The sequence below is a fragment of the Felis catus genome, chromosome A2, assembly GCF_018350175.1.
Source record: "Felis catus isolate Fca126 chromosome A2, F.catus_Fca126_mat1.0, whole genome shotgun sequence".
Taxonomy (NCBI): Eukaryota; Metazoa; Chordata; class Mammalia; order Carnivora; family Felidae; genus Felis; species Felis catus.
The window spans coordinates 15,497,341-15,516,971 of NC_058369.1; the positions used below are offsets into that span (position 1 = coordinate 15,497,341).

A 19,631-nucleotide genomic window follows, 5' to 3' on the forward strand; every position below is an offset into this window, starting at 1 on the left:
GGTGCGTGAACAGACAGCTTCCCCCGCGCCCGCCGGGAGCGGTTGGAGACCCAGGCACGCGTCTGAGCGGCGTCTCTTGGGCACTAGAGGTGATGTGCCCTTGTGCGGTTGACTTATTGCTGCCCTGTCACTATTTTCAGCAGCAGGAGGCACCTGGGTGTCCTGGCCCTGCCGGTCCTCAGGTGCATCTCTGGGAACACCGGCCCCGCGCAGATGGCTCGGCCGGGGCCGGCCCGGTCCCCCCCCCCCCCCGTCGCTGGTAGAAGAGCACATGGGGGCCCAGAGAGGGGAAGAGAATTTCTCAAGATTGAAGACCTACCAACAGAGCTGGCACCGGAAGCCAGGGCTCCTGGATCTAATTAGCTTTGCATATCCCACTTTCTCTGGTCGGTTAGTGTGTATGTTAGTGAGTATACAGGTGTGTGTTTTCTGTCTTCCCATTCCATTATGAAGATGATCTAGCTTGGGGTGCCTGCGTGGCTCATTTGGGTAAGCATCCCACTCTTTTTTTTTTTTTAATTTTGAGAGAGACAGACATTGTGAGTGGGGGAGGGGCAGAGAGCGAGAGCGAGAGAGCGAGCGAGCGAGAGAGGGAAAATGCCAAGCAGGCTCCATACGGTCAGCACAGAGCCCGACGCGGGGCTTGAACTCACGAAACCGTAAGATCATGATCTGAAACTGAGTCGGACGCTTAACTGACTGAGCCACCCAGGCACTCGCCCCGCCACCACCCCCCCCCCCCCCGAGAATTTCAAGGGCAGAGACCTGGGTGTGTGATTCTAGCACAGGTGTTTTTACTCGTATGTTTTCCCTTCCAGGTTTTGCCCAGAGGTATACCCGGCTTGTAGACCTGTGATCATAGCATATAAGTCATGTTCTGTCCTTTGTGGTCGAACGTGCCGTGGACCCATCCGCGTCTCTGCAGTCTGGGTCATGATGATTTTAACAGTCGCAGAGCAATCGGCTGCGTTGTGCCGGAGGTCTATGGCACTCAGCTCGTGTGGGGTTCGCCGGTTGTTCCGCAGAGCCCGCCCCCTGCCTGCACCCCCTTTTTCCTCTGCTGAATTGTTTCCTTGGTGTCCTGCCCAGAAGCAAGCATTCAGGGTGCGTCGTGTGGACCTTTGTGTGGTCTGCTCAAATCCCTCCTTTCTCAACTGCTCCTCCGGGGGCGGGGGGCCAGTGTGTGTGGTTGCCATGGCGATGTGGGGCGTCTCCCTTCTCCCCGCCTCGGGTCCTGCTCTCCAGTGGCTGTGCCCTCAGCGGGATGCCCCGAGAAAGCCATTGGCACAGTGTGGAGCAGGAGGAGGGTCAGCGCAGGGGGCAGGCATGGCCTTGGCCAGCGGCCACGCTGTGTCTGACGCCGGGTGTCGAGTGGCCCGAGGAGAAGCTGGCGCCCGGCTGTGGCCTGAGAGAGGTAGAATGAGGCGGAAGGAAAGGTGTGGGTCTGGACGTGTGGGTCAAGAGGGGCTCTCCAGAGTGGGGCTCTGGCACCTTCCAGAACAGACGGTGAGGGAGAAGGAAGGCAAGGCTCTGTGTCCTTGCTGCAGGCGGTTTTAGATCTAAAACGTCAGCTTTTGTTGTTCCAAGACTAGACAGCCCCCATCCTGGAGTCCAGGTGAAGCCTGTTGGCCATGTGCAAGTTCGTGGTTGCTCTGATGTTTCCTCTGTACCAGCTGGAAATGAGCGATCAGATAGGAGATTCCATGCGTGTTCTCTCCCTCCCTGAGGCCCAGAGAACACGAGGGCCCGGGCCTGGGCGTGGGATGGGGGGCAGGTCCAGGTGGACGGAAACTGTTGCCCACATAGGCCTGGGCTCAGAGAAGGACCACTGCGAGTCAACGGCGTCCACTCAGGGGACAGTGTTGGGATGTGCAAGTCACGGCCAGAACAGGTGGCTCTCAGTGCCGTACCTAGTGCTTCTACCCGGGGGGGGGGGGGGGGGGGGCGTGCACGGTGACCTACCCATCATGCCTCGGGGAAAGCACACCGTAAAGTGAGGACCGTATGCTGTTGCCCGTCCCACCTTCCAAAAACCAAACACTGGTGGAGGTGAAAGATTGCGAGTGAATTTCATAGTGAACTCTTACCTCTTTAGACCCAGTCATGGGAGTCTGAGTTACGAAAAATCTGTATCTAGAAGTCTAAAAAAAGCTCTTCGTCATTACTGCAGGTAAGGAAAACAGCCAGAATTAAGCCCAGCGTCGTGGAACAGGGGTTCTTGAGTAAGCCAGTGGTTGGTGATTGGTGGTCCATCATCCAGTAGGTTCTAGAATTGGGAGGGTGCTCGTCAGCTATTTAGTTTTCTTAGGAAGTTTAAATGCTGCCTCTGAGATCATGGGTACTTTCTTTTTTTGATGTTTGCATATTTATTTTTGGGAGAGAGAGAGAGCCCGAGTGGCAGCGGGCAGACAGCAGAGAGGAAGACAGAGGATCCAAAACGGGCTCTGTGCTATCAGCACAGAGCCCGACGTGGGGCTCGAACTCACGCTGTGAGATCATGACCTGAGCCAAAGTCGGACGCTCAACCGACTGAGCCATCCAGGCGCCCCGTGTTTCCTTTTTTTGTTGACTTTGTATGCAACCTCATCCACCCAGCGTTTGAAAACGCTCACAGATTCTGAAATAGCGGAGCCAGCACTAGGGAGGTCTTGCTTTAATTCACAGCTGGACTGCTTCCTTAAACCAGTAATCACAATATTTATAAGTAGCTTGTAGATGAGCTGCCCAGCTTGCTGTTGACCTGCCCCCACACCAAGCCTTCCACCCACGGGAGCTCGCTAAATCTGGAACAGTCCAGTGAGTTCAGCATTATTATCGGCCTCCTTTCACAGGCAGGCAGACAGGGGCTTGGGAGTGTAGTTTGCTTGTGGCTGGTGACCTTGCTATTAAGTAGCGTGCTCCGCGCCCGAGCCCAGGACCGTGTGGGCCCACAGCCTTTGCTCCCGCCACCGCGTTAGTGTCAGATTACCCCTTGCTCGGAGAGAACGCGTGTCAGAGACAGGACGCTGGCTGCGCATTGCACTCTTGTGTTGGGGCTGTGCGGTGGCAAAAGCTGGGTTTTCAGAGATTCTCTGGTTGTGAACGCAGGAGAACAGCCTGAGGCGTGGAAGAGGGGAGATACGAGAGACCTGGATTAAAGGCTTTGATGCCTGAATTTCTGAGCCGTTGACTCACACCAGTGTTTCTTGCCACATTCAGCAGTTGTGAGTAAGCCGCATGAGTCAGCTGGATCCAAGGAAAACGGCGGGGATCAAGAATGTGAGAAAGGAAGAGTAGGCACGGGCTCAAGGAAGCCAGTGGGCGAGGAAGAAATCAGGAAGCAGCCAAAATAGACGAGCCGGGCAAAGGGCTGTGTGGGTCGGCAGAGGGCAGAGGGGCAACATCGACTTGGTGCGTTGTTACAAGGGTCTCTTGTGTTCGTCTCTAGCAAAGCCCGTTCTGCCGAGGCCCCTGACTCGGGGCCAGACTTGGTTTCCCAGATCAGACTTTGTGGGTCCAGAGGCCGTGAGGTCCCTGACAGTGGGAAACATCGGATTCTTCGTGCCTGTGACATTAGCAGGGTCTGGGGTATCGGAGCCCTGTACTGTAGGGGTGACTCCCGCGTAACCCACGCCTACTTGCGACACGTATGTTCCAGGTGCGTGACAGCACACACACACGGTTTGGGTGGGTGTTCCGGTACGTGGGGGGGCACCGCGCCCTAATTAGCATGAAGACATTGTACCTGGTGCCTCATCTCTGAGCCAGAATTCTGGGTTTGGGGAATAAGGTCTTTTTTGGAGGTCTGAACTTTACTCTGGCACCATAGACGCTACTTGGGTCTCTGGCTCTCTTGCCAAGAGTGTCTGTTCTTTGCTTTCTTAAATGTTCTGTCTCTCAAATATTCTCTTAAATTTCTGTCCCCAACCCTGGCCCCGTGGTGGTGAATTCAGTGTGTCGGCTGGAATGGGCCACAGGTGCCCGGGCGTTTGGTCAAACATTATTCTGAGTATGTCTGTGAGGATGTTTCGGGAGGAGAGTAACAATTGGTAGGCCGAGTGAGTGAAGCAGATTTTTTTTTTTTCCCCCCTGACACGGGTGGTCCTTGCCCAATCAGTTGAAGGCCCGCACGGAACCAGAAAAGCTGACCTTCCCACAAGTAAGGGATTTCTTCGTGCCTGACTGCCTTGAGTAGGGACATCCATTCTCCCTGCTTTCAGACTGGAATGACACTATCAGCTCTTCCAGGGCCTGTGGCTTGCCTACGGCTGATCTTGGTGCCCTTGTCAGCCTCCATAATCATGTGACCCAGTTCCTTTTTTTTTTTTTTTTTTTAATTTTTTAAATGTGTATTTATATTTGAGAGAGAGAGAGAGAGAGAGAGAGAGAGAGAGACCAAAACAGAGCATGAGCAGGAAAGGGGCAGAGAGAGAGAGGGAGACACAGAATCCGAGGCAGGCTCCAGGCTCTGAGCTGTCAGCACAGAGCCCGATGTGGGGATCAAACTCACGAACCACGAGATCATGACCTGAGCCGAAGTCGGACGCTTAACCGACCGAGCCACCCAGACACCCCTGAACCAATTCCTTTTAATAAATCTCTCTGTTTCTGTCTGTACATATACACATGGGCACGTGCATACACGTGCATGCACACACATATGCACATACCCTCCAGGTTCCATGCCTCTGCAGACCCCTGGCTAATAAGGACCCTTTCGTATTTCCTCTGCATTGTCTTCCCTTCCCTCCCTACCTTCTTCCTCCTTTGTGTCCCCTCACTGACGATTTCTTTGCACCCACAGCCTCCATCATGGAATCCATGGGGCTTCTGTGCTCCTGTACGATGCAGACCCCTGACTGCACCTGCACGGATCCTGCTTCCGAGGCTTGTGTGCATGTGCATGATGGACATCCTGGGGGATCTGCCACAGTCACCTGGGAATGTGTCTGTGTTTGCCTCACCACCCACCCCCCCTTTACCTTCCTTTGGCCTGTAGCTCCCTATTTCCTGAACTCTAGATTCGAAGCATCCACTGTGGCAGCCAATGGCCACACGTGACTTTTGAGCACTTGAAATGTGGCCAGTGTGACTGAGGAATCGAATATCGTATTTTATTTTGTTTTCTCTTGAGAAAAATTTTTAATGTTTATTTATTTTTGAGAGAGAGGGAGAGGCCGAGTGCAAGGGGGGGAGGGGCAGAGAGAGAGAGGGAGACACAGAATCTGAAGCAGGCTTCACCAGCGCGGGGCTTGAACTCCCGGAGCCTGAGATCATGACCTGAGCTGAAGTCGGACGCTTAACCCACTGAGCCACCCAGGCGCCCCTACATCATATTTTGTTTTAATTGAAGTTTTAAATTTAAATAGCCACATGTGGCCAGTGGCTGCCATATCGCACAGTGCAGGTAAAGTCTCTGATTCCTAAACCTTATTAACTCCCTTATGGATATGAGATGATCGGTGAAGCTTATTATGTTTCGTACTTTATACATCGCAAAGGTAACCCTCACCACGTGGCTGCCAGACTCAGTTCCGAGAAGGCACCAAGGCTGGGTGGCGATCCCGTGGCCCGGTTTTCGAGGACCGGATGCACCTCCAGGGCACCGACCGGCCTGGGAATCCGGCAGGTGCGGTGCTGGAGCAGAGAGTGCAGGCTTCCCTGTGATCAGGGCAGTGGGGACAGCTGTGCCCAAGCAGAGCAGCACAGCCACCATTGTTGGGTTGAACGATGCCAGCAGGGTCCCGGGAGGCCCCATTTGGGGAAGACCCTTCTGGTTCTTATGTGGATCCCTGCTGATCCCTCCCGACTGTCTTGGGTCCTGTTCGCTGGCCTGCCATCTCCATCCACACAGCCGGCCTCTGAGCACAGCTTTGTGGGGACCAGTCCCCGGCTCAGAGGCCTCTGCCACTTCTTGCCTTAACAGCACAGTCCAGTTCCTTCGCTTAGCATTGAACCCATTCCTTAAGCCAGCTCGGACTCCTTGCCTGTCTTCTGTCTCGCCGCTGCCTCCTCTACCCGCCATCCCGCAGAGCCTCCTGGCCCCACGGAACATGCCCGCCCTTCCTGGTGCCCGTCACCCTCACCTTTCATCCCCACCTTGGTGAATGCCGCTCTCCAAGGTGCTGTCCTCCTGTGTTTAATTTTTTGAGGAATTGTTTCGCCAAGTGGCTGCAGCATTTTCCATTCCTACCAGCAGTGTGTGAGGATTTCGGTATCCCCACATCCTTGCCAACACTTGTGATTATCTGACCCTTTGATTCTTAACCATCCTAATGTGAAGTTGAATCTCAGTGCGGTTTGGTTTGCGTTTCCCTGACTAATGATGTTGAGTACCTTTCTTTAAACATTTATGTTTTGGGAGAGTGCAGGTAGAGGAGGGGCAGAGAGGGGGAGACAGAGGATCTGAAGCAGGCTCTGTGCTGACAGCAGCGAGCTGGTGCGGGGCTCGAACTCACAAACCGTGAGATCATGACCTGAGCCCAAGTCAGACGCTCAACTGAGCCACCCAGGTGCCCTGATGTTGAGTATCTTTTCACGGACTGATTTGCATGTCTTATTTGGAGAAATGTCTGTTCAGATCCTTTACCCATTTTTTCATTGGGTTTTTAATCTCTTTATTTTTGAGTTTTGATAGATTTTATATGTGTTGCATATGAGTCTCTAATATATGATTTATAAATATTTTCTCTCCTATGCACTGTCATTTCCCTTTCTTGATGTTCTTATTTGCAGCACAAAAGTTTTAAATTTTGATGCAGTCTAATTTATCTATTTTTTTTCTTTTGTTTCTTGTGTTTTTGGTGCTTTGTATAAGAAAACAGTGCCCAACCCAAGGTCATGAAGACTCATGCCCATATTTTCTTCTGAATGTTATAGTCTTAGCTCTTAAGTTGAAGTCTTTAATCTATTTTGAGTTGGTTTTTATATGGTTTGAGGTAGGGGTTCCACTTCATTCTTTTGCACATGGATATGAAGTGTTCCCAGCATTGTTTGTTGAAGAGACCACTATTGGGACATCGGGGTGACTCAGTCAGTTAAGCATCTGATTCTTGGTTTCAGCTTATGTCATGATCTTACAGTTCCATGAGATCAGTGCACAGCCTGCGTGGGGTTCTCTCTCTCCTCTGTCTCTCTGCCCCTCCCCACTTGTGTGCCCACCCTCGCACTCTCTCTCTCTCAAAATAAATAAACACGAAAAAACAAAGAAAAAGAAAAGACTACTCTTTCTCCATTGGATTGTCTTGGCAAATGTGTCCAAAATGAATTGACCCTAAAAGTAAGGGTTAGTTTCTGGTCCCTCAATTGTTTTTTTTTTTCTATTGCTCTAGTCAATTATCTTTGAAAGAGATTTAACTAATAAGAAAAAAATCTCATTTATCCATGCAGTTGTTGCTATTTCTGGTCTTTTTCATTTCTTGTTTAGATCCAGATTTTCATCTGGTACCATTTTCCTTCTTAAAGGCCTTCAACTTTTTTTTTTTTTTAATAGTGCAGATCTGCTGGTAATGAATCCTTTCAGCTTTTGTATGTCTGAATTCATCTTTATTTCGTTTTTGAGTTTCAAGAACATTTTTTCTGGGGCTAGAGAATTCTAGGTTGATAATTTTTTCTTCTACTTTAAAGATATTGTTCCAGGGGTGCCTGGGTGGCTCAGTCGGTTAAGCAGCCGACTTTGGCTCAGGTCATGATCTCACGGTCCGTGAGTTCGAGCCCCGCGTCGGGCTCTGTGATGGCAGCTCGCAGCCTGGAGCCTGCTTCGGGTTCTGTGTCTCCCTCTCTTTCTGCCCCTCCCCTGCTCATGCTCTGTCTCTGTCTCTGTCTCTCTCTCAAAAATAAATAAACGTTAAAAAAATTTTTTTTTAATTTCTAAAGATATTGTTCCATGAGGCACCTAGGTGCTCAGTTGGTTAAGCGGCCGACTTCAGCTCAGGTCATGATCTCATGGTTCATGAGTTTGAGCCTCACATCGGGCTCTGTGCTGACAGCTCGGAGCCTGGAGCCTACTTCAGATTCTGTGTCTCCCTCTCTCTCTGTTCCTCCCCCGCTCACACTCTGTCTCTCTCTCAAAGGTAAATAAACATTGAAAAAAAAATAAAATAAAGATATTGTTTCATTGTTTTCATCAGAAATCCGATGTCCACTTTATCTGTTTCTCTATAGGTAACATATCTTCTTTCTCTGTCTGCTTTTAAGTTTTCTGTCATTGATCTTGAGAAATTTGATCATGATGTCTCTTGGTGTCTTTTGTATGTTTCCCATGCTTGGGGTTTGTTGAGCTTTTTGGATGTGTGAGTTTATAGTCTTTGCAAATCCGGAACATTTCTGGTCGCTGCTTCTTCACGTTTTTCTGCCGCGCCTTCCCCCTGCCCTCTCCTCTCCTTCAGGGACTATGTTACCCCTTTTGACGACTCTTTGTTAAATTCAATAAATTGGCCTGTAAATTAAATCTTAATTAAGGTTGTCTCACAGCTCCCTTATGTTCTTCTTATTCTTAAAATTCTTTTACATTTTGAGGAAGAATGTTTCATTCTCAAACGAATGTTTCATTTTGGCCATTGAGCAGCCAGTTTTTATTATTATTAAGCCTTTAGATCCACTTATCTTTTCCCTTGTAGTGTGCAGTGTCCTAATCCCATCCAGAGTGTTTTTCATCTCCAATACTTTAGTTTTCATCTTTGGCCACTCATTTTGGGCATTTTTAAAGATTTTCCATGTCGCTATTTAACTTTTTGGACATATGAAATACGGTAACAATAACTTGTGTCTCTTTTTCTAGTGACTCTAAGATTTGTGTCTGATCTGCCTGGATTTCTGTAGACTGACTCTTTTCTTAATTATGGGTTGTCTGTCTTGCCTTTCAGTGTGCCTGGTAATCTTTGACTGGATGCCAGACATTGTCAATTTCACCTTGTTGAGTCCTGGGTATTTTTGTATTCCTTTGAATCTTCTTGAGCTTTTCAAGGATGTAGGTAAGTTATTTGGAGACAACGATGTTTCTGGAGCAGAGGGCTCCAGGGCAAAACCTTCTTGAGCATTTCACTCAATACCCAGTACTCACGGATTACAAGTTTTCCCACTCTGGCTGGTGGGAATAGGCACTGTTTTCGGCCCTTGTCAGTGACTTTCTCCCCCGGGCTTGGTTAGTTTCTTCACAGGCATGTGCTGATCCAAGACCTGCCGAATACTCAAAGGAGACCCTCTGCAGGTCTCCAGGATTTTTTCTCTGTACAGCGTTCTCTGATCCAGATGATCATTGTCTGGAGTAGTAGGAATGGAAAACAAAAGAGAGATGGATTTGTAAAACTGTAAGGAAAAAAAAAAAAAGACTTGGGAGCAGCCAGTGAGAAGAGAATTGGGTTGGGGAGCAGGTCTACTCGTAGCGTGGTCTCCGACAGTGTGGTCAGTAAGGCGAGAAGCGCAGAAATTGTGACCATTTAGAAACGTTTGCAACAATTTGACGGAGTAGATTGGAGCTTGGCTTTGATGTTTCGTTGTCCCACACTGTTGTATTTTCCAAGAAAAGAAGTCTGACAGATGGAAATGAAAAACAAAACAAAAACCTGGCCCTTTACCGCAGGTAAACTGAGAAAGAAGGGGCGACCGGAAGGTTTGGGCAGAGAGAGATGGGGGCGGATGAGATTTTTAGCTCATGTAGGTTTCCGGTGAGGAAACTGAAGGTCTTGATGGGATCCTGGCAACAGTGACTTCCGCTAAACACTTAGTATGAGCAAGCACTGCATTGGGCTCCCTACTGCGAACCCCCTGCTTTCTCCCTCTCCACAGCACTCTCTACCAAGGAACCCCCAGGGCCGGGTGACCGGCCGACCTCTGGTTTCTGGGAAAGTGGCAAAGCCAAGGACCCTCCCCTGTGTGCTTTTCTGTTTTCCACCTTCTTCCCGGTTCCTCGGCCCCCTGAGGCTGCGCGAGCCTAGGAAATCCAGGTTGATCGGTTCATTTGCACGGAACCAATTTGATTGGCTTTTCACTTGGTTGGTATTAGGAGTTCATTAAGGGTTAACCTGTTCTGGACGAAGCTGTTTGAAGAGGCAGATCGGGGAGAATTTTGTTCGATAAAGCAAAAATGTTCCCTAGCTGCCCTGGTCACAAGTGGCCACTGGCTACTTGAAATGTTCTCGTTCAAGTCCTTGAACTGAATGTTCAGTGGTATTTTATTTTTAATTAACTTAGATTTACATAGGAATGGCTACCTAGGGCTGGGGACCAAGGCAACCAAGCTGGTAGAAGTGACCGTCTTGGGACAGCACAATAAAAATAAAATCTAAACAGTTGCTAATTTTTACAATAAAAACGGAATCTAAACAGTTGCTAATGTGTACTTCCTTTCTGCAGGGAACTCCTCTCATTGTCCGGAAAACCTTGCATTTTTATTTTTCTTCGGGAAGATATTCTGGACACTGAAATTTGTGATGAAGTCTTCCAGCCAAGGGCCAATTACTTTTCCAGAGTAGACGAGCCGTTTCTATTTCTAGAAGGAAAGGAGAACGTTAGGTTTTATTTGTCAGGTCAGACGGCCGCCCTCTCTTTGCGACACCTGTAACTGTTGTCACAGCTACGCTGGCTTCATCCACATTTTTCTCTTTTCAGCTGAAGGGGGCCCTGAAGGCAAATATAAAATAGCCACTTGCTGTCCGTAGGAGGTGGCTTTTTGACGAGTTTGTACGCTTATTTGTCAATATTTTGTAAACTGTTGTTGTGATGGAAAAATAAATAGCAACTATGACTCTTCCAGAGCTCTGGGAAAACTGTTTATTTGGTATGGTTTTGGTGTGCACGTGACTAGGTGTTTGACCAGGAGGAATCACGTTAAACGGGAATGCTGGTTCAGAGAGCAGCCCGGGGCAGCCCCTATCGGAGCGGTTCTCAAAGTGTGGTCCGCGGACCAGCGCCTGCAGCGTCACGTGGGAAGGGGCACGTTCTCAGGCCCCTCCCAGACCTGCTACGTCAGAGTCTCCGGGGATGGGGCTCGGCAGGTGGTTCTGAAGCATGGAACTAAGCCCCTCGACCCTTCCATTTTGTCCTCTGTACGAGCACTGACACAGCCACGGCTGGCTCCCTGGTGTCGCGCCTCTAGGCGGGTGCCGCTGTAGGAAGTGAGTGAGGACCGCGGAGCTCATCCCCATGCAGGGCAGTGGAGTGAGGAGGAGGTTTGATCGGGAAGGCCAGGAGATCCGCCTTTCCCCTGCCTAGTTGACAGATACTCCTTTGGGTTTGTTTGTTTGATTGATTTAATTTAAAAAAATTTCATTTATTTTTGAGAGAGAGAGAGAGAGAGAGAGAGAGAGAGAGAGAGAATGAGTGGGGCTGGGGGTGGGGGGGCAGACAGCGAGGGAAACACAGAATCCAAAGCAGGTTCCAGGCTCTGACCTATCAGCACGGAGCCTGACGCGGGGCTTGAACCCACAAACTATGAGATCATGATCTGAGCCACGCAGGTGCCCCACTTTTTAAATTTTTTTTAAACATTTACTTATTTTTGAGAGAGAGAGAGCACGCGCACATAGGGGAGGGGCAGAGAGCGGGAGAAGGAGGATCCCAGGCAGGCTCTGCAGTGTGACCACGGCACTCGTTGTGGGGCTCGAACTCACGAACCGTAAGATCATGACCTGAGCCTAAATCAAGACTCACCCAGGCGCCCCGAGAGATACTCCTTTGGGGACAAAGAGGGTCTAGTGTGGTGGGAAGTGTGCTTGCTGACTTTGCTCCAGAGAGCCGCGTTCAAGTCCCATCTCTCCTACCTCCTTGTAGCCACAGTAGGTGTTTGCCTGACTGACTTGGCTGTTGCATGAACAGGGTAGGTGGCGTTAAACTGCGTCAAGTACAGGTCAGTCAAGTACAGGTCACGTTGTTGCAGATGAGTGTGCGACAACGACCCGAGCGAGCCAGCTGGCTGCCTCCACCAGCCAGCCTGGAGTCCGTGCGCTGTGCGGTCCCACCTGTGCTGGTGCTGGCTGTGGTTTGGTGCCACCTAGTGGTGGTTGGCTGCTCCCAGCGTGTACGACCGTGGGTTCCGGATCCGGCACCTCAATGGAATTTTGAGGACGGTGAGGGATTCCAGGAATTCCCAGGTTAGTTGGTGTCTGTGTCATTGGCCAGATCTGGAGTGAATCAGCCTCAAGAATACTTTCCCTGCCTGGCCCCACCTTCCCCTCGTTGTGCCTGCACTGGAAGATGGGAGCCAGTCACCAAACACATTACAGCCTCAGGAGGGCCGTCACAAGGGACTTTTATAGAATTGTCAAGCCAGTGAAGTGAGATACAATGTAAAGTGCCCAGTACATAGAAAGTGCTTTAATATAAGGGGTTTTTTTAATGCTTATTTTTGAGACAGAGAGAGAGAGAGAGAGAGAAAGAGAACATGAGTGGGGGAAGGACAGAGAGAGAGGGAGACACAGAATCCGAAGCAGGCTCCAGGCTCTGAGCTGTCAGCACAGAGCCCAACCCGGGGCTTGAACTCATGAACTGAAGTTGGACGCTTAACTGACTACGCCACCCAGGTGGTCCTGTATCACATTTTTATGAAGAGAAAAGGAGGGGCGCCTGGGTGGCTTAGTCAGTTAAGCGTCCGACTCTTGGTTTCGGCTCAGGTCACGATCTCACAGTTCGTGAGTTCAAGCCCCACATTGGGCTCCGTGCTGTTAGCTTGGAGCCTGCTTGGGATTCTCTCTCCTCCTCTCTCTCTGCCCCTCCCCTGCTTGTGCGTGTGCGCATGCGTGCTCTCTCTCTCTCTCTCTCTCTCTCTCTCTCTCTCAAAATAAATTAATAAACGTTAAAAAGAAAAGGAAACCCAGAAAGTTGGGAGTGGTCCTGGGGTGTCATTTCCAGCGATTCCCAAGGATAATTAATTCCTGTGTATGTGCCCTGCTCCATGATACTGACGCGGGAGTGTTATTTTTGCCTCATTCTGCGCAAATGGCTTCCATGCTTGCTGCAGCCTGCAGGGGGCGGTCGTGCACCTCTCCATAGAAGGCACATGGTAGGACAAGGGCAGAAAGGGGGGTGATGATGCCGTGACATGTGGCAATGTTAACGTTTCTTAAACTTGTTAATATAGGAAAGTTCTAAATACGGCACTTGAAACCCAGAAGGCGATCAACAGATGTTAGGTTTGTTTGTGTTTTCTCCTACTGATAAAATACTACCAAATGTGGTGTGGGACCCAGTTTCTGAACTTAGATGGTCTTTTAAGACTGAGCTAAAAAGTGGAGTTTGAGTCCTTCAGAGCACGCCCACCGTTTTCCCGTGGGGAGCCCTCAGTTATTTTAAGATTTTGTTTTTAAAGTTGATTTTGAGAGAGAGAGAAAGAGAGAGAGAGAGAATCCCAAGCAGGCTCTGTGCTGTCAGCACAGAGCCGGACGAGGGGCTCAAGCTCTCCCAAACCGTGAGACCGTGACCAGAGAAGAAATCAAGAGTCAGACACTTGGATGCTTAACTGACTGAGCCACCCAGGTGCCCCCTCTATAATAATAATATAAATTATATATTATTAATAACATAATTGATATATAATTATTATTATATTACCATATATTATATAATATATGTTAATATATAATTGATATATATTAATGTTAGTGTATATTAATAATATAATACATTACATATTAACAATATAATATATATTATATATGTATATATTGTAATGTATTGTATTATAATATATATTTTATTATATATTATTATTATTATTATTATTATTATTATTCCTACTACTACTATTATTTTGGAATAAAGGAAAAGCAAATGTAGCCTTTAAGCCCTTCCTTTGGCCCCTGGGGTCTAGACACAGGACTTCTCAGCTCTGGGGATTGGCAGCCACAGTATTTGTCTAGCCAGCTGGGCAGTTTTGTAAAGGATGATTGAAGTCCTACCTGCTCATTCTTAAAAGTTTGGGGAAGCACAGGACAGTCTAAAGAAGCAAACAATTAGCAAATACCTTCCTCCTCCCCGCAACCATGCAGTTACCCTGTATGTCCACCAGAGGCACTATTGGTCTTGGGCAGATTTTTTTTTTTTCCAGTCTTTTTTTTTTTTTCTTTGAATTTCTTCTTTACGTAGTTGAAATACACAGTTTTTAGATCTTGCTTTCTTACTTTTCATGTTATTACTTCAGGGGTTTCTTTCAACAATTACAGTATTGTTTTTCAAATTGCTGAATACAGAATTCCAGAGAAACATGCTATAAGAGCGTATAAAAGCAAACAGTGAAATTCTAATACCATCTCCTGGTGTCCCTGGTACTAGAAAAAACTTTTCAAATGTTGAAACGTCTAAAGCAGTAAGAGAAATTCCCCTTAATGCAACATACCAGTGCTGCATTTACTAGACACTTTTAAATAATTATCCTCTTGAAAGCACACGCGGGGGCGCCTGGGTGGCTCAGTCCACTGAACCACCAACTCTTGGTTTCGGCTCAGGTCATGATCCCACAGTTTGTGGGTTTGAGCCCCACATCTGGCCCTGTGCTGGCAGCACAGAGCCTGCTTGGGATTCTCTGTCTCTCTGCCCCTCCCCTGCTTGTGCTGTCTCTGTCTGGTATTTTGAGTAACCTTGTATAGTGAAAGCATTTGCAGCATCACTATAGCAGTTATTTGAACGGTATTTTATTTTATTTTATTTATTTATTAAAAAAAATTTTTTTTTAACGTTTATTTATTTTTGAGACAGGGAGAGACAGAGCATGAACGGGGGAGGGTCAGAGAGAGGGAGACACAGAATCTGAAACAGGCTCCAGGCTCTGAGCTGTCAGCACAGAGCCCGACGCGGGGCTCAAACTCACGGACCGCGAGATCATGACCTGAGCTGAAGTCGGCCGCTCAACCGACTGAGCCACCCAGGCGCCCCATTGAACGGTATTTTAAATGAGACATAATATTGCATCATTTAGAGGTGCTGTTTTATATAATCATTTTTCCTCAGGTTTCCAATTTGGACCTAAGTAAATATTTATCCACATTTCTGATCCTTTCCTGAAGCGAAGTCCCAGACAGCCACAGTGAGTCAGAGAGAAACATTTTAGAGTTGCCTCCCCCCGGGGGGCAGTTTATCATTTTACATGCTCATTAAGTAGCTTACAGAAATACGCAGGGACAGCAGTCATAAACGACTGCGGTCATCTGAAAAAATCTTTGTTGATGTTATAAGTGAAAAAACTCTCGTTTGAATTGCGTTTCTTAGACCACTAGAGCGCTCAGTGCTCTGGCGTGTTTAATAATCTTCCTCTATGATTTTGGAACAGAGGTAACATGCCCTCTATTAACACACAAAAAAGTTAATTCCCAGCTCAGGCTCCTTAGAACTTCCTGGACCCTGTTCCTGGAATCAGAGCTCAGTGTTCTCAGCATTGGACCAGAGGCCTCATCTCTGTCTAGGAAGTCGTGTGCTGTTTCCAGATGGCCCACTGCTCTCTTCAGTGGCCGCGTTGGAAGCTGCAGCTTCGGCTCTTTTCCTCTCAGAACCCAGGGGCAGCAAAACAAGGGAGTCCCGCTCACCGGGCTGGACTTGGACTTTACTTGTGGTCAGACAGTGTGGGCATCGTCTTCCTTCGTGGTGGGCTCTTTGTGTCCTTGTCGCCTTGGTTGCCAGGGAGGGACTGGAGGCTCTCACCCAGGTGCCTAGTGGGGACAAAGAGTGGAGAGGGGATGCTCTAGTTGGTTATCATTTTCCTTTGTAAAACTTTGAATTCTCTAGAATGTTCCCATAGAGGGGAAAGTTATAAGTAAGTAAAATGATTAAAATGAACTTCCGTGGCTGTAAAGGGGGTTCTGTTAGTGAACCCTGAAATCACTTAGCTGTAAGTGCTCATTCTTATTACCCTAGTTTCGCAGAGTCAGGAAACACTTGGGAAGGTTCTAGAACCTTCTAGAAGTGAGGGTAACTAGCTTGAGGGAAGGACAGGAGAAAAGGTTTGGAGAACCAGAGACTTGCATTGTGGCCTTCTAGCGTATGTCCCATTGTGCGGTATTTTTAACCTTTGCCAGTCTGACAGACAAAGCATTGTATATTCTTTTTTTCTTTAAAAAAATTTTTTTAACGTTTATTTATTTTTGAGAGAGAGAGAAACAGAGCATGGGCAGGGGAGGGGCAGAGAGAAAGGGAGACACAGAATCCGAAACCGGCTCCAGATTCTGAGCTGTCCGCACAGAGCCTGATGCAGGGCTTGAACTCATGGACCAAGAGGTCATGACCTGAGCCGAAGTCAGATGCTCAACCGACTGAGCCACCCAGGGGCCCCATGGAGTGAGTTGTTTTGTGTCCGACTATGCAGACGTTTTCTCTGGGTTGTCATTTGCCTTTTGGTTTATAGTATTTCACCTAAAGAAGGGGTGTGTGTGTGTGTGTGTGTGTGTGTGTGTGTGTGTGTGTTTGTATACAGTTTCAAAACTACAGTAGGAAATAACTTATATTTACCTACCATCCAGAATGCACGGACATTTCTGTGTTGTCGTCTTGGCTTATTTCTTATGAAGGAAGTAGGATGTTACAGATGAATTGGAATCATCCTGACTCCCCTTCCTGTATTCCATTTCCCCCTCCCCCAGGGCAGCTGCTGTCAAGAATGGAACGTGTGGATCCTTCCGGTTCCAGTTTGTCTTCTGTTATCACACCTATCAATATCATAAAGGGTCCACAGTACTAGTTTGTGGGTGCAAATGTGTGTTCGTGCTTTAACTTGTTTGTATATCATGTTAATGCGTCGTTGAGCAATCTGCCTTATTTGCACAGCGGTGTGTTTAGTTCGATGCATACTGACGTATACAAATCTAGTTCATTCATTTTGACTGCTGTGTAGTGTTGCATCCATTGACTATAACTTCCACAGTGTATTTTTTTTTTTTAATGTTTACTTATTTTTGAAAGAGAGGAAGACAGAGCAGGTCATGGGCAGAGAGAGAGGGAGACACAGAATCCGAAGCAGGCTCCAGGCTCCGAGCTGTCAGCACAGACCCTGACATGGGGCTCGAACCCATGAACCGTGAGATCCCAACCTGAGCCAAAGTCGGACGCTTAACCGACCGAGCCACTCACGTGCCTCTCTTCCTCAATGTGTTTTATCAGTTTTTCTATACGGGTGGATGGGGACGTGGATGGATGCTGCTGGCTGTCTAGGTTTTCACTGCAGTGCTGTAGTGAACAACTGTACATGTCCCTTGGGACATCTTCTCAAGGGGCGTCCTTAGGAGTATGTGGCGGGTAATGTGGATTTTCAGCGATATGGGCTCTTCCCAAATTTTTGCCAAAGGGCTCATGCCAATTGGCACTCCCACCAGCAGCATGAAAGGCTTTCTGTTGTCCCCACACCTTCATCAAGACTCTGTACTGTCAGGGGGCGCCTGGGTCAGTTAAGAGTCCGACTCTTGATCTCCGCTCAGGTCATGATCTTGTGGTTTGTGGGTTCGAACCCTGCATCCGGCTCTGCGCTGACGGTGCAGAGCCTGCTTAGGATTCTCTCTGTCTGTCTGTCTCTCTCTCTGCCCCTCCCCCACTCGTATGCACGTGTGTGCTCTCTCTCAAAATAAATAAACATTTAAAAAAAAAAAGACTCAGGGGGCGGCGCCTGGGTGGCTCAGTCAGTTGAGCGTCAGACTTCGGCTCAGGTCATGATCTTGCGGCTCGTGAGATTGAGCCCCGCGTCAGGCTCTGTGCTGACAGCTCGGAGCCCGGAGCCTGCTTCGGATTCTGTGTCTCCCTCTCTCTCTGCCCCTCCCCTGCTCATGCTCTGTCTCTCTCTCCTTCAAAAATAAATAAACATTAAAAAAAAAAAAAAAAGACTCAGTACTGTCAGGCTTAGTGATTTTAGCCCATCTGGGAATGAGATAGCATCTCATGGTTTTAATTTGCATATCCTGATTGCTGGTGGGCTTGAACATCTTTTAAAATAGTTACTGCCTAGAGTTTAACAGATTTTCTCTTCTCTGCACCTTCGTTGCTTCTCCTCCATTCATTTTTTCCTTTGGGTTGTCTTGGTGGGTTGGTGTTCTTTATGTTTTAGATGCTAGTGCCTTGTTACATGTATTGTAGCCATCTTCTGGCTTCCAGCCGGGCTTTCTTTTTATCTCTTCAACGAAAGCATTCATTGCCTTCCATTAGACCAGTTGGTAAACCCTCCTCATATGAGGCTCAGTTGAAACTACATTATATCCCCAAGAAGTGCAGCATTAAAATTCAGAGCATTAAAAAGTTCTTTAAAAAAATTTTTTTTTTCAATGTTCATTTGTATTTGAGAGACAGAGACAGGACATAAGCGGGGGAGAGGCAGAGCGAGGGAGACACAGAATCCGAAGCAGGCTCCAGGCTTTGAGCTGTCAGCACAGAGCCCGACGCGGGGCTCGAACCCACGGACTGTGAGATCATGACTTGAGCCGAAGTTGGACACTTAACCAACTGAGCCACCCGGGCACCGCGCGTTTTCTTACGATACTTTTCCTTTTTTACGCTGAGGTCTGGAATCCATATGGAGGTTTTTTTGCTTTTGTAGTTAAATGCATTTCCTTTTTTGTGACTTTGCCTCTGCACTGATAACTCCCCAAGTCGTCTATAAGCTCCAGCAGGTCGACATCACCAGGCTTTTCTCTGTCACCTGGTGCTCTTTGCTTGCTCTGGGAGTCCCAGGTGAGGCACTCAGTAGTTTATCAAGGTCACGTCTCTGTCCCAAGCACTGTCAGTGTTTGTGACGTTGATGACTTTGCTTTCACGTTGTGGACCCTGGCTCCAAGGGGCGTCATTTCACCAGTGTAGACTTCATTCAGTTTTTGGAACTTCCACGTGTTTCAATGCCACTGGCCCTGGCAGTATTCTCAGATCTGAGAATGCTGCTTGCTGGGTCACAGCCCCAGGGTCTCCCGTAAAGACGCTCCTGCTTCACCTTGAACCTGTGACCCTGTATTTTTTCATTAGGGGTCAATGGAATTGATAAAGTATGCTGTTCTTGTCAGCGTCCTAGCTTTACGGAAACTATAAAGCGACATCCAAGGAGCCCAGGGTGCTTTGTATTTTTCCCACTCCTTTTTTGCCCCATTTGGATCAGGAGGAAACAGGAAAAGTCATTATCCGTCCAACAATGTGTATTTTCCGTGGTTGAAAAGATTTGAAAAGATACACAAAAGTAAGGAGAATAAAGTTGAGCTGTTGGGGCGCCTGGGCGGCTCCGTCGGTGAAACATCCAACTTCAGCTCCAGTCATGATCTCGTGGTTCGTGAGTTCGAGGCCCGCGTCGGGCTCTCTGCCCCTCCCCTGCTCGCACGTTCTTTCTCTCAAAAATATGTAAGCGTTAAAAAAAAAAAAAAAAAAAAAAAAAAAGGTGACCAATTTACAGGACTTTCCTGATAGGTTGTCACCAATGTCCCCTGGAGAACCCGTCAAAGATAACGTCCCAAATACCTGCGGGAAACGGCTCCCCAACGGACTATAGGCCGTACCCCCACTGAGTGCACCTCTGTCGTCCTGTCGCCAAATGTCTCAGTGGTTTCCTTCTCAGCAGAGTGGAAGTGGGGGAAGAGGGTGTGGGATGAGTCCCAAGGCAGTGCTGGGGTCCCCTGCCACACGGCACCCGCCAGGGGCCTGGTCTCCCGGCCTCAGCCTGCCCATCGCCACGGCCCCGGCCACTGGCAGCTTTCAGCAATCACGGACCG

At 48.4% G+C, this 19,631-nt stretch overlaps 1 protein-coding gene across 5 annotated transcripts in view; it reads left to right on the forward strand.

The window, feature by feature from the left end:
- The window catches only part of LIMD1 (LIM domain containing 1), a 91,349-nt gene that overhangs the window by 57,835 nt on the left and 13,883 nt on the right, over nucleotides 1-19,631 (forward strand). The window contains exon 3 of one of the 5 annotated variants that reach the window (XM_045049169.1): nucleotides 10,333-10,733. The exons of the other annotated variants lie outside the window; for them this stretch is intronic. Coding sequence (XP_044905104.1) covers nucleotides 10,333-10,451 — 119 coding nt within the window. The 3' untranslated portion in view covers nucleotides 10,452-10,733. Of the gene's footprint in view, nucleotides 1-10,332; nucleotides 10,734-19,631 lie in introns of those variants that run through there. 5 annotated transcript variants of the gene reach the window in all.